The 14,974-nt window shown below is 50.2% G+C and overlaps 1 protein-coding gene across 1 annotated transcript in view; it reads right to left on the reverse strand.

Annotated features, from left to right (window-relative positions):
* The window catches only part of TMEM63A (transmembrane protein 63A), a 36,934-nt gene that overhangs the window by 16,717 nt on the left and 5,243 nt on the right, over positions 1-14,974 (reverse strand). The window contains exons 3-10 of the mRNA XM_010852865.1: positions 13,758-13,957; positions 11,285-11,364; positions 9,133-9,196; positions 8,141-8,178; positions 3,103-3,245; positions 2,099-2,150; positions 1,585-1,693; positions 557-627 (exon numbers count right to left, since the gene is read on the reverse strand). Of these exons, the coding sequence (XP_010851167.1) occupies positions 557-627; positions 1,585-1,693; positions 2,099-2,150; positions 3,103-3,245; positions 8,141-8,178; positions 9,133-9,196; positions 11,285-11,364; positions 13,758-13,943 (743 nt within the window). The 5' untranslated portion in view covers positions 13,944-13,957. The remainder of the gene's footprint in view (positions 1-556; positions 628-1,584; positions 1,694-2,098; positions 2,151-3,102; positions 3,246-8,140; positions 8,179-9,132; positions 9,197-11,284; positions 11,365-13,757; positions 13,958-14,974) is intronic.

Raw genomic sequence — 14,974 nt, forward strand, 5'->3', positions numbered from 1 at the left:
AGCCCTTTCTCTAGCCTCCCCCTGCAGGATCCCTGTGCAGGTGCTCAGAGGAGGCTGCTGGGAAAGGAGGTGCTGCTCTGAGGACAGAGCTCTGGACACAGAGTGCTCACTCAGGAAACACACACTGATCAGAAGAATGGACCATGAAATGCAGGCCCAGGTCCCTCCCCTCCAAGACCACTCTTTCTCAGGTATCTCTTCTTCTGCAAAGTTGACACGGAGAAGCCCAGGGTGAATCCTTTTTTTTTTTGGTGGGGAGGGAGGGTTTCCTGTGAATCCTTTTCTTTCCCCACTAGCTCTCGAGATGTTTCTCTGTTCCCACATGCTGGCCTGTACTCTGGCTACTGCAGTCACGTGGCTTTTGGCAGAGGATGCAACACCCCAGCCCAGGCCCTTGCAGCCCCAGCAGAGCCTGCCCACAGTAGTATCCAAGGCTCTGTGGCTGGGCCAGGCCCTCTGGGGCTCTCTGTGGGTGCCCAAGCTCATCTAAGGTGCCCGTCCCACCAGGAAGGTGGCCGTGCTCCCCTTCCCTCCCAGCGGAAATGGCCCTGCTCACCGGAAGTGGCTCTCCACCATCTCCTTCTTGGCATGTCTGGGGAGTCCCGTGACAAACAGGGTCCTCCTCACCTGCCAGAGAAACACCCAAGCGAGAAAAGTCACCAGGGCAAGCCAGTCTGCAGAAGGACACCCTATTCAAGCTGTTCACCCTGTTTTCCTCCCCAAGGAAAACACTGGGGGCTCAGGGGCTTAGAGGCTCATCTTCCAAGCCTGACAGAGCCTTGAAGTCTGTTATTTACATAGCATCTTTTCTAGGCAATCAAAAATACACTTCCAGGGGATTCCCTGGCAGTACAGCAGTTAGGGCTCTGTGTTTCCACTGCAGGGGCATGAGTTCAATCCCTGGTTAAGGAACTAAGACCCCACATGTCACACAGTGGCACAGCCAAGAAAAAATACATTTCCAAAGCAATTTCTATGAGCCTCCTTTGCATGACAAGAGACTGAGAAAGAACCCAGAGAGGGGAGGTGACTCAAAAGAGGTCACACAGCATATCAGAGTCAGACCCAAGAACCAACTCATTGGAAAAGACCCTGATGCTTGGAAAGACTGAGGGTAGAAGAAGGGGCCAACAGAGGATGAGATGGTTGAATGGCAACATCAACTCAGTGGACATGAGCTTAAGCAAACTCCAGGAGATGGTGAAGGACAGGGAAGCCTGGTATGCTGTAGTCTGCAGTTCATGGGGTCACAAAGAGTCAGACATGACTGAGTGACTCAGTAACAAGAGAAACCTCCCCTACCCCCGTCAAGTTGTGGGCTGCAGAGAGAGAAGGAGCTGCTGTCAAGTCAAATTTCTTGGAAGTTACTTAGAATCAGTAACTACAAGCCCAAACCCCACAAATCTAAAGGCTAGTTGGCAAAACGGCGGGTAATAGCCAAATACGAAAACAATCTAGCAAACAAAAAAAAATTCTAAATGCCAATTTTGAGCACACACATGCAAGTCTGAGGCCCCCTTGCACTCCTTTCTGGCTCCCACCTGAGACCTTCCCCAGCACATGCCCAGACCACCCCCTACTCACCAGGCTCTCCTCCTTGTACTTGATGGACTGGGTGTGGTGTCGCATGAAGACCACGGTGAGGATGAGGTAAAGGATAGCAAAGACGGTGTGCAGCCAGAGGAGGTTGTTGCTGTGGGGAGAAGGGAACAGCACCTGCCATCAAGGCTGGGCCCCCAGGCAGGGGCTGGAGGGCAGGGGTTGGGCTTGGTTACCTTCATGGCCCTGAGCTGAAGGCCAAAGGCTTCATCAAAACAGATTCCTCCGACAGAGGTGGCATGGCCAGTGCCCCTTTATAGAGGGCACTGTGCTGACAAATGCACCCCAGCCCCACGTGACACCCCCAGGTCTCCTAAGATCCACTGCAAAACAGCAGCAGCCCGGGGCGTGTCCACGCCCATAGCCCAGGGACAGGTGCTAGCGGCAAAGAAGCTTTGGGATGCTAACCCTCTCGCTTTGGCCTATCCTGGGCTCCAGAGTCCACCCTCTCCTCGGTCTCACCCATCAACACCCTCATGCCTGGCCACCTTATACTCACTCAGTCTGCAGGTTTGCGATTGTTGTCCTCCCAAAGCTGTAAGGGTCTTTGTCTGCAGAGAAGCACAGATACTCAGGGTCACACTAGAGACATGAGGGGGGTAAGGGGAGCAGCCTTGGTTTGTGGAGCTCTGAGGAGGGGAAGGATATGATATCCAAACCAGTCCGAGGATGGTGACGCTTGTCCAGTCTTCAGAGCTACACCACCCAAGGCCTTTGCTTTACTCCAATATGCTCCTGACAACTTCTTCTCAACCTACCTGAAGTCAAAATTTGACTTCATCTTTCTTTGAGATTCTCGTGGCATCCCTTTGGAAATCTAGAAACATCCTAAGCTGTTCCCAAAACCAAATCTGGGAATCACTGGGTATAAGAAGTGGATTAATGGGACTTCCCTGGTGGTTCAGTGGTTAGGAATCCACCTTCCAATGCATGGGGTGCAGATTTGATCCCTTGTCAGGGAATTATTAATAAGATCCCACATGCCTCACAACCAAAAAAAACCCGAAACATAAAACAGAAGAAATACTATAACAAATTCAATAAAGATTTTTTTTTAAATGGTCCACATCAAAAACCCTTAAAAAAAAAAGAAGTAGATTTACGATGGTGTTTTGGATGTTGGATTCCTACGGGTACTTGGAAATAGAATTTCACACTCGGATTTTTACTGAGCATCACAACCATCTTCCAGATCCACTAACTGTGGCCACCTGATTTGGGTGGCGACAGGAAGCTATAAAACACACTCTGAAAGCTCCGATCTTGCAAATCTTGAGGTCTTTCTCCTACTTAGATATTAGAGTCCCCAACTCTTGGTCCAGGTTTGGGGTGGATTCTCCACCAGATCTTTAATCAAATGGGCCAGTTCAGAAAGTCACCCTGAGACCTTCTCACATCTGAGTTCAGCAGGAATGCCAGGGCTCTGACCCAGCACCATGAGCCCTTTCCCCAGGGCTGATGCCTTGCCTGGGGCCCAACGCAGGCAAGATGAGGAGTCCTTACCCAGCAAGTCCCCTGAGAGGTTGACGGGCAGGATGACGCACAGTGACAAGCAGCTGACCACCACCAGCAGGAAGATGATGTGTCTCTGGAAGGACAGGTAGTGAATGGCGTCCTCCCCACACCACTCCAGGATCTGGTCGTCGCTGGCCAAGACACACACAGAATCCTAATGAGCAGTGGTACCGGGCCAGGCCCCTGAGGCCTCTCGCAGATTATCTCATTTAAAACTCATGACCGTTCAGGAGGTCGGTCCCAATCTGACTACCATATTACATGTGAGGAAACAGGAACAGAAAAATCACATTAACGTCTACAGTCTGGGACGTCCCTGGTGGTCCAGTGGCTAAGACTCCACGCTCCCAATGCGGGGGGCCGGGGTTTGATCCCTGGTCAGGGAACTAGATCCTACGTGCCACAGCTAAGGCCTAGCACAGTCAAATAAACAATAAACATTAAAAAAAAAAAAACCTTTTACAATCACCCAGCCTGTAACAGCAGAGCTACAACGTGAACTCCAGAGCCTGCCTCTCAGCCTCCACCCCATTCTCCTGTATGAAAGAACCTGCCACCACTCCACTTACTGTCTCTAGAAACATCTGTGCCTACATTTGTATGGGGGTGAAGCGTGTAAGTACAATTATTCCTCTGCATCCATGAATAAGCAGAGCCACTGACAAGAGGGTTGCTGGGAATCTTCTGAGCAAAGCTGTGTGTGTCAGGCTCACAGCCCCCACCCTTCCTCCCGTCTCCCTCAGACAAACTAGGAGAGAGAGGTGAGGTCACTGCTTTAAACACTGCAAGACTCTGTCCACCCGACCAGCCTTGCTTCCTCCCTGTGTCCCTGCTGTGGCCCCAGCGGTGGGCGGGGGGCAACTTGCTCCACCCCTTCCCACCCTCAGTGCTATATCTGGAGGCTCTGAGTCATCTGGGCACTCAGAAAACTAAAATTCTGGTTTCTGACAGCCAGACCTTCCTGCTACGGAGGGACAAGGCATGGGGGGTATCTCTTGCTCCTGACATGAAGGTACCCTGAGGGTCTTGGTCTCAGAAGTCCAGGAAAGCACTGCACTGGGAAGAAGGAACTCCAGGAGGGACTACCCTGGTGCTCCAGAGGTTAACAATCTGCCTTCCGATGCAGGGCACTGTGAGTGAGATCCCTGGTAGGGGAACGAAGATCCCACAGGCTGTGGAACAACTAAGCCCACACGCTACAACTAGAGAAGCCCATACACTGAAACAAGAGAAGCCTGGGCGCCACAGGAAGATCCAGTGCAGCCAAAAGAAAAGAAAGAAAGAGCTCAAGTAAGAGAAGGCTACAGCAAATTGCCAACATCCGTTGGATCATAGAAAAAGCATGAGAGTTCCAGAAAAACATCTATTCTGCTTTATTGACTACACCAAAGCCTTTGACTGGGTGGATCACAACAAACTGTGGAAAATTCTTCAAGAGTTGGGAATACCAGACCACCTTACCCGTCTCCTAAGAAACCTGCATGCAAGTCAAGAAGCCATAGTTAGAACTGGACATGGAACAACAGACTGGTTCCAAATCGGGAAAGGAGTGCGTCAAGGCTGTATATTGTCACACTGCTTATTTAACTTATAGGCAAAGTATACTATGCAAAATGCCAGGCTGGATGAAGCACAAGCTAGAATCAAGATTGCTGGGAGAAATATCAATAACCTCAGATATGTAGATGACACCACCCTTATGCAGAAAGCAAAGAGGAACTAAAGAGCCTCTTGATGAAAGTGAAAGAGGAGAGTGAAAAAACTGGCTTAAAATGAAGATCATGGCATCTGGTCCCAACACTTCATAGCAAATAGATGGTGAAACAATGGAAACAGTGACAGACTTTATTTTCTTGGGCTACAAAATCACTGCAGATGGTAACTGCAGCCATGAAATTAAAAGACACTTATCCTTGGAAGAAAGCTATAAATAACCTAGACAGCATATTCGGAGAAGGCAATGGCACCCCACTCCAGTACTCTTGCCTGGAAAGTCCCATGGACAGAGGAGCCTGATAGGCTGCAGTCCATGGGGTCACTAAGAGTCAGACACAACTGAGCGACTTCACTTTATCTTTTCACCTTCATGCATTGGAGAAGGAAATGGCAACCCACTCCAGTGTTCTTGCCTGGAGAATCCCAGGGATGGGGGAGCCTGGTGGACAGCCGTCTATGGGGTCTCACAGAGTCGGACACAATTGAAGTGACTTAGCACCAGCAGCAGCAGCAGCAGTAACAGACAGCATATTAAAAAGCAGAGACATTACTTTGCCAACAAAAGTCCATCTAGTCAAAGCTATGGTTTTTCCAGTAGTCATGCATGGATGTGAGAGTTGGACCATAAAGAAACCTGAGTGCCGAAGAATTGATGCTTTTGAACTGTGGTGTGGGAGAAGACTCTTGAGAGTCCCTTGGACTGCAAAGAGATCAAACCAGGCAATCTTAAAGGAAATCAGTCCTGAATATTCATTGGAAGGACTGATGCTAAAACTGAAGCTCCAATACTTTGACCACCTGATGCAAAGAACTGACTCACTAGAAAAGACCCTAATGCTGGGAAAGATTGAAGGTAGGAGGAGAAGGGGACAACAGAGGATGAGATGGCTGGATGGCATCATCAACTCGATGGACATGAATTTGAGCAAGCTCTGGAGATGGTGATGGACAGGGAAGCCTGACGTGCTGCAGTCCATGGGGTCACAAAGAGTTAGACATGACTGAGCAATTGAACTGAACTGAACAGCATAAAAAGGCAGGTCTGAAAGGTGTGGTGAATGGTATGGCGAGTGGGCTCTTCAGCTACAGAGACAGACCACAGTTGAATCCAGATAAGCTGCCTCCAGAGAGGGTCACGGGAACCACAGGAGGCTAGGACCTAAAGTGGAGAGGCTGCTACCTGCTGGCTATCTGGCCACTCAGCAGGCATACAAGGGGCAGTGAGGATCAAGGCCTGATGCCTACCTCGCACTGGGTGGGGATGCTTGTTAAGATCCCTCCTTTTTACTGCATAGGTGGAGGAAAAACGCGGCAACTGATTACACTGTGTTCACTTCTAAATAAACTACCAAAATGCATATACTTTGCCATAACATGTGCTTACTCAACAAATACTTGGCCACCTGATTGGAAGAGCCGACTCACTGGAAAAGACCTGAGGCTGGGAAAGACTGAGGGCAGGAGGAGATGGGGGTGACAGAGGACGAGATGGGTGGATGGTATCATTGACTCAATGGACATGAGTTTGAGCAACCTCCAAAAGATAATAAAGGACAGGGAAGCCTGGTGTGCTGCAGTCCATGGGATCAGAGTCAGACACAGCTTAGCAACTGAACAACAAATAGCATTAATATGACAAAGCAGAATACACAGCTGTACAGGTTACAGCCCCACTCAGTGAGAGGCGAGGTCTACGCTGGAAGGGGACATGGAAAGATGGAAACCATAGGTGTGGACCACAGGGAAAACTGTAAGCAGTGTTTTCTAGTCACCATGAAGATAATGAGTCAAAATTTCTGTTCTGCCCCACCCGATCCAGGCGGAGAGTTGGGGGCCACAGTCCAGGGTGGGGATCGCCTGAGCCCCAGCCAGCAGTGATATGGAGAGTGGCGGAGCAGGAGAAAACGCGCCAGGTAGGTACCTTTCAGAGGTAGGGCTAGGGCTGACTAAAGCTTCTTCTTGCTGATTCTTTTCTGTCTGTGATAGACTTACTACACAGTGTGACAACTTCCAACCCAAAGAAGAAACACTGACATGATTTCATAACGGGCAGGGATGGGAGAGGCTAGCAAATCCACCCTTCCTGACCTCAGTCCTCTCCTCCCCGCCAGAAACCTCTCCTCCTGCTTCCTCTGGCTTCAGAACAGATTTCTCTGCTTTATTCTGCACAGACTGCCTCCTGCCATTTCCCCTGAGAACAACCCTCAGCAACCTCGGCTCTTTATAACATGGTCTCACACATATGAATGCCCCTGAATTAGGCAGAGCAGCTGTTGCGCTCAGTCTTTTTCTGGATGTGCGAGGCCAGGGAGAGTACAAATGCTTTACAATGTTGTGTTTCTCAGCTTAGTTGAGAAAACTGAAGGCCAGAGATAAGGGTGCCAGAGAGAAGGATTTACCCAATATCCTGGAACTACCACATTTCATCAGTTCTAAGATAACCTTTTCATATTTCAACATCTCTGAAATGGGGTGGGATCATAGCTGATCACAGCATAATAGAAAGCATTTTCTCATTCTCGGTGCTGTATAAAATAGTGTGCATCTTACAACACTGACCTCTCAGATGGGATAGAACACACCACAGGCAGGAGAGCCGAGTCCCGTATCATGACTCTGCCAATCACATGCTATGCAACTAACTGGGCCCCAAGCACCTCTTTCTCTCCAAGGGGTCCAAGTTTTGAAAAACAGCAAACTTTTAACCAAATGAGCTGAATATATTAAACAATCATTATTTCTCCATTGTTCACCAATTCAAAGACATATGATGCTGCCTAGAAGAACTTCCATGCAAATATATCAGTGATAAATGGGAAGCAGACAGAATTACTGCCTAAAGCAAAAAATTAGCTTTAATTAACTTGCATAGAGGCTGCCTGGGCCACTTTAATTCTCTGCCCCTACATACTGCTTTGGGCCTGAAAAGTATCTAAGAGACTCCGGCTCAGGCAATGGCACCCCACTCCAGTACTCTTGCCTGGAAAGTCCCATGGACGGAGGAGCCTGGTGGGCTACAGTCCATGAGGTCGCTAGGAGTCAGATACGACTTAGTGACTTCACTTTCACTTTTCACTTTCATGCATTGGAGAAGGAAATGGCAACCCACTCCAGTGTTCTTGCCTGGAAAATCCCAGGGACAGGGAAGCCTGGTGGGCTGCCGTCTCTGGGGTCGCACAGAGTCAGACACGACTGAAGCGACTTAGCAGCAGCAGCAGGATCAGCACCTTGGCTCTCTCCTCCTGATTGGCCAAACACCCAAACAAACCCACCCAAACAAGACATCCCCAGCCACCCGTGCTGTACTCACTGCAGGCGGAAGATTGCGGTCAGCCAGGAGCACAATCCCTGGAAATGGAGAACAGGGGTTAGCTTCCAATTATCTCTGTTTTTCGGAGGCAGATATAATCATCAGCTTTGACACTAAACAACCTTCTAACTTCCTGTTTTATATAAAAATAAACAAACAAACAACAAATTGCTTCTGTCCCCAATTCAGCAAGCAACGCTCTTGTTCAAATACGAGAGTCTGCGTGCTCCCAGTCCTTTGTAACGTGCGTCCTGGGCCTGAAAATCTTGGGAAAATCTCTCAAATTTTGACAATTTGTGGAATTATGGGTCAAATGGTGAAATTCAAATCGAGAGCTGATGAAAGTTCAGCGTCGCTCTGAAGAAGTTGATGAGGGCTTCTGTTCTTTTCAAAATGACTCAATGAGATGCAAGACAAAGCCAAGGAAACAAGCCTGCTTTACTGGACAGTTCCCTGGAGCGGGGTTTAGAGAGGGACAGGGTGTTGTGGGTTTTATTGTCCAACACGTCTCTTAAACTTAGCTTGCTTTAAAGTTGGACTGTCACCCAGCTGGGAAAGACAATTATTTGCTCGTCATTCATTCGCCAGTTACTTAGGACCTACTGGGTGTCAGGAGATGGGGAACAGAGCTGGATAAGACTTGGTTCCTGCCTGCAGCTGACTCATAAACCAGCAGGCAAGTTAATAATTAACTGTCACACAAAGTCATAAATGTGATAACACAGACAAGTGCTGTAGCCTTGCGCCTGAGAATCAGTCAAGTGTCCTGATCCTGGGTCACTCAGCCGCCATCTGTGCCATAGTAATCCTCAAGTTCAGGTGCCTCTGTCAAAGCAGAGAAGCGCTGTCACCAGATTTGCCACTCAAGGTCAAGCGTGCGAAGTTAGCAGCTCACCAGGAGTACAACTGCCCTCTCCCTGCCAGTTCCTTCCTGCCCATCCATGCAAAGCCCTGCCTCCCAGCCATACCACACCAGCCCCTTAAATACCAACCATCTCGCTTTCAAAGTCCTGCTGCCCTGAAGAGGAAGACGACAGTCTCCGGAATCTGGACTCACTGGAAACACAAAAGGGGAAAATGACAGATTGTTATTTAAAAAATTTTTAAACTTGTGTCTAGTATCTTGCTCCCTCTTGGAGCTCAGGACCAAAGCTACTAGCCTTCATAAAAATATAGGCAAAGACACTGACCACTGCAAGGAATGGTGAGACATGAAACTCTGCTACGTGGGATGAAGAACAGGGGGCCAGGATGTCAATGGACCATCCTGTGTTTCACCCCCTTGAACCTCAGCCCTGTGACTGATATACGTAAAGTGACATCAAAACGTCGCCTGTTTACAATATATTTCCCAACATAGCAACTAAAACTTGGAATAAATACTATCTTATTAAATCTAAGACAGCTCTGATTGTAAATGGCACAATTATTTTTTGAACCACTACGAAGGGAAGGATGCTGTCAGTTAAATTATGATCACCATTGATAACAGGTTGCACCTAATCTCATAGATGAGAAAATGTCCAAAGCATGTATTTTGGACTTGACAAATTGGGGCATTTTACTTTGTTAATTTGGGCACATCCTTTCTTCTGAGTAACCCATAAAAGCTACCTCAAATACCGATTTGAGGTATTTGCAACATGCTAAGTTTTGTTTCTCTCTGTTTTCCTGCTCCCAGCTTTACTAACCCACTTCTAATGGCACAAGCCCTGGTAAAACTCAGTCAAAGCCCTTCCGGAGAACTGCCTTATACAACCTTCACGGTAACCCTCCAGGCAAGAAAGGGCCAGAGGAAACAATCCAACGAGCTCAAGTTCAGGGTCCCGACCAAGATGACACAGCCACGGAGGTGGGGGTGTCTCCTGATTTCCAAGTGCCCTATTCTGCTGTAGTACTCAGTAATACTGATGGCTCAGGTGGTCAAGAATCTGCCTGCAATGCAGAAGACCCAGGTTCAGTCCCTGGGTCGGGAAGATCCCCTGGAGAAGGGAATGGCAACCCACTCCAGTATTCTTGCCTGGAGAATCCCATGGACAGAGAAGCCTGGTGGACTATATAGTCCGTGGGACTGCAGAGTCGGACACAACCAAGCAACCAAGCACACACGCATGCATGCACTCAGTCCTCCTAAGGGTGAATGTGCCAAAAATGTACCAGCTGTTTCAAAAGTTCCCCTAAATGGCCCAAGGCTCACCAGCTGAAGCAAGAGGCCCCAGAGCCTAACCCTCGGGCTTCTGCAAAACCAGAGTGGAGACTGTGGGGAAAGAAGGGACATCAATAGACAACCCCCATCGACCCTCCTGCACAGACCACATTTCAACACAGGAGCCACCTGTGGAGCAAGAGTGGGGGCCTGCCTGGGGAACCCCTGGGGAGGCCAAGGACAGGGAGCCCGGGCCTGTCCTTGTTTCCCCACTCACTTCTTATTTCGGCATCTGACACAAAATCCTGGGGTGAGGGGGAGCAGCTGGAGCTGGAAATTCTAGTTGTGCAGACCTAGAACTCTTTCTCCGCCCTGAGGTGACATGCGCAGAGAGCCAGCAGAGCCCAGGGTGGAGGTAGAAGGGCCTGAGTTCCGGCCAAGGCAGTCTGTGCTCTGACACAGACCCTCTGAAGCTGGTGGATTCGGGCCACGGGTGGACCCTGCCCTGGGGACGGGAGCAGCTCGCCTGCAGCCCTGCTGCCCTTCCCAACCCGGCTCTCCTCATGCCCAGCCCCAAACTAATTAATCTCAAAGAAGATACACTTGGAAATGTTCAAGGCAAGGAAGAAAGCAGCCATCCTTCTTTGATGATGAAAGCCTTAAGTATCTGAAGCAACTAGATTCCTTCTGTAGTCTGAAGCAGAAGGTTCATGGCCACGGCTAGCCCTAAGCCCCAAGGGAGAGCTGGGCGTGTGGGCCCTGGTTTTCTCCCCACCACAAAGAAGGTACCGAGGCTAACCTCACGGGTCTGCGGTAAAGAGCAGAGACAACAGTTTCTGGTACAGGCCTGGCAGACATACTAATGAGCGCCATCTAACACTGGCATCACATGTGGGCTATGCCTGGTGGGCTTCACAAGCCCCTCCCAGCCTCTCATGCTCTCTCTCCCCATCCCCCCACCTACACATACACACACTTGAAATAATGAATCTTTTTACCTGTTTCCTTCTGACACCAGGGCAATGCGGCCATAATCCCAGAATTTTCTTCTTATGATGGAAAATGCTGCTATTAAAAACTAAAAGTAGAAAAGAAACCAAGTAAAATCTTATTGAATGGCTTCTAATTAGAAGAGACAGCTGTCTTCGGGGCAAAGGCCACCCGCCTAGACTCAAGAGGGCTAGAGGACCAGAGAAGGCGCTGAGCTGCCCGAGGCCACACAGCTCAAGAGCTCAACGTTGCGTTCACCCTCTTCACCAGCTCCCGTCCCCATCAATGCTGACGCTGAGCTTGCCCTGGCGGCCTCCCAGTCAAGCTCCCAGGGCCTATCCTTTGCTCTCAAGCCAGCACTAACAGCCACAGCCTTCCTCAGCCCTGGTCTGCCTGCAAGGGCCCCTGAGCAGGAAGGCCCTAACAGCACCCCTGGGGACCAGCTCCCGCCTTCACATCAGGTTGCATTTTTAATCACAGAACCACAATAGCAGAGCCCCTAACCCACAGGCTGAGCTGGAAGTGGTCAGATATTTACCTTGAGTTTGGTTCTCCAGGAGCCAAGCCCTGGGGACGCCTGGCACAGAGCATGTGGGGGCAACGCCCACCAAAGGCCCAGTGCTAGCTGGCTTGGCTTCCACAAGCCGGGGCCATCCGCAGCCCTGCATGCCCAATGGCAATGGAAGGGGCTGGACTCAAGTCTAACCCCGTTTATGCTCTAAAAACCATGGATTCTAGACTGTCTCCTCCCTTCCTTTGCAGGTCCTCTGCCCTACTCCTGCCTCTCTCCCCACCCTGGACAGGCTCCCTCCCTTCAAAATCCAGGGAGGTAGAAAGACACATTTTAATCAGCATATCCCTGAGTGCCCTGGTCAGGGACTCGGTTTTTAAATGTGGGTTTTGGGCTCCAGAGTGGCTAAGTTCCAGCTGAATTTTCTCAAGGTGAACGTGGAAGTTGGTGATACAGTTTCAAGGGCAGGTGAGTCTTGTCATCAGAAAAATATGAAAGCCGCTCAATGAGCACCAGCCCTCTGCCCTGGCTGCTGCCTTGGCTCAAGTGGTGTGGGTGTTTCCCATGCCTTGATGTCTTTCAGGCTCCTCTGGCTCCAATCCCCAAATCTCCTGCAATAAAAATCTACCCTACTAGCACACTCCAACGGAGAGTGACTCTCTCTTCTCATCAAACCCTGTTCAAGACAGACCCACCCCAGCCTGTGTCTCCTGACTTCTCTCCTTGGCCCCGACTCTCCCCTCCCTGAAGACGCTGGATAACAGCTCCAGAACCACCCTCCTCCATTAACCCCACGCTGAAATCCATCACCACACTCCTGCCTACTCCCCACCCACCCCCACCCCCCACCCAACCACGCCTGGTAGAGAGGACTGTTCTCAACCTATGAATGGGTTTTGGCCCCAAGAGGTAGGTTACTTGACACTTAAAGAGCCCTTTATGGTAAAGCAACATGAGTAGCACACAGGTTTCCATATTTGCCAATAGAAGATTAACAATGTAGCAAAACTCTAATGCAACAATTTAGACCTCAATCCTAAGGAGGAAAATGGAAAACTCCCTTCCTCTCTTCCTATGAACATTTTTCCTGCAAGTAAACTTGGGTTGGATAGCCGCCTCCTTTAGGGCATGGGGCCCCCAAGTGACTTAGCATGCACCTTAGGCTACCCTATCTCCCCTCTCCCAGGTGCCTCCGGTCCAAAGCAGTCCAAGGGGTCCACTCCCTCTGCCCCTTCTTACCTCGGTTACCCAGATGGTTTCCACTACATGTGAGGAGAAGGTGACAAAAGGGACCAACCATCCCTTGGACACTTTTGAAAAGAAGGTGCCCTAGCACCCCAGTAAATCACACCTAGCAAGTCTGAGCCAGTCTAGGGGGGAAGACGGCATATTTCAAATTGGGTGATGGTGGTGGGGGTCTTTGGGAACAAGCAGGTCTGAATGAACAAAAGTCCACTATGAGGAGCTAATAAGGCGTACTCTCCTTCTCCCGGTTCTCTCCTTTTCTCCACCTCTGATTCTCTAAAGGCCCAAGGACCCCAGTGGGGAACAAGGGTGACATCTATAAATTGGGAATTGCAGCTGCTGTAATTCTCATCCACACTCTCCAGTCACATCTCTCATCCCAGCAGAGTGACCCTTCCTAAGGGCCTTAGACACATGACGGGCTGACAGCGTGGTAACAATGATAATAAACAAAAGAGCAGTAACGTACATTCTTTACATGCTTCACCTTATTTAACCTTCTCCAAGAATCTCCGAGATAAGAACTATTACCTCCCTTTCACAGAACAAAAACCTGAGGCCCCAATAAACTATGTAATATGCCCAGGGTTACAGAGCTGGGAAGCAGAAGAACTGGGACTTAAACCCAGGGACGTCTGGCTCCTCACCTGAGTTTCCCAGAAAGCCCTGTGGCGGGGGGGGGTTAGTGTTAAACAAATAACTGACATGATCCCCGGGGGTCTCACCAGGAAGCAGGTGACATCTATGAACAGGACAGTGGGGATGCCCCCGAAGGTGACCCCCTGGAGCACGGTGCTGTTTTTGGCCGAGTTGTAGCAGTAGGAGTCATTGGGCTGGTCCCCGATGCCCAGCCGCTCGGGGATGGCCACTGCTCTGGACTGCCACAGCTCCAGGAAAGGGGAGTCGGTCATCACGCTGATCCTCCCTGGAGAAGGAGACCCAACAGAGAGTCAGGGCACCAACTCTCCCGTGGTTTCTGCAGCCAGCGCTGACAGAGCCAAGGGCGGGTGTCTCCACCAGGGGCTGCTGGGGCACAGGGATCCAGTAGAGGCAAACACCAGCCCTGAGTGCCCGGCAGAGTCTACAGAGAATAGCTCCATTGTGGATGCAGCCCAAGGGTCAGATGGATGGGGCAGATGGCTCATCCAGGACACAGCTGGCTGCCTCCCCAAGGGCAGGGATGAATAGGAGGAAAGGGAAGGACAGAAGCCTGCCTAAGGGGTGCCAAGTTCCTCCAGCCTCAGGGATGACTGTCAGGAAGTCATTCCTGCGGGGTAAGGGGTGGGAGTGGCCCTGGGAGGCCTGGAGTGCGGGCAGGGGACAGGATGGGGCAGAGGAATCAACAGAAGAGGAAGAGTGTCCAAATGCAACAACTGCTGATTGTCTGGCCCATAGACAAGAGCTCAAGAGATGTCAGGCTGGGAACTCAGAGATAGGCCCACACCATATACTTGGAAACTGAGGCTCAGGGCCTTAAGAGTTCCATTAAGATTAAAGAGCTGGTCAGGGCAGAGTCAAGTCTCAGACCCAGCCTTCTGGGTCTCAGATGCCAGTTCTCTTTCTGCTCTGCCACATTCCCTCTGCAGCTGACTACCCACACCTGTTCGGTGAGAGATTAAAAAGCAAAGAAGGAGACTTCCCTGGTGGCCCAGTAGATAAGAATCAGCCTTGCAATGGAGGGGATGTGAACTCCATCCCTGGTCAGGAAACTAAGATCCCACATGCCCTGGGGCCCATGCACCACACCCAGAGAATCCGTGTGCTGATGAAGATTCCACATGATGCAACTAAGACCCAATGCAGCCAAATAAATATGTTTTAAAAAGAGAGAAAGATTTTAAAAAAAAAAAAAAGGCAGGGAAAGAGCAGCAGAGAGGAGGAGACAGAGAAGGCAAAGGGGGAGGACGTGGACTAGGGGGAGGAGGACGGGCCCCAAGCCTCC

This window comes from Bison bison, unplaced genomic scaffold, assembly GCF_000754665.1.
Source record: "Bison bison bison isolate TAMUID 2011002044 unplaced genomic scaffold, Bison_UMD1.0 scf7180017864317, whole genome shotgun sequence".
In the NCBI taxonomy this organism is placed as follows: Eukaryota; Metazoa; Chordata; class Mammalia; order Artiodactyla; family Bovidae; genus Bison; species Bison bison.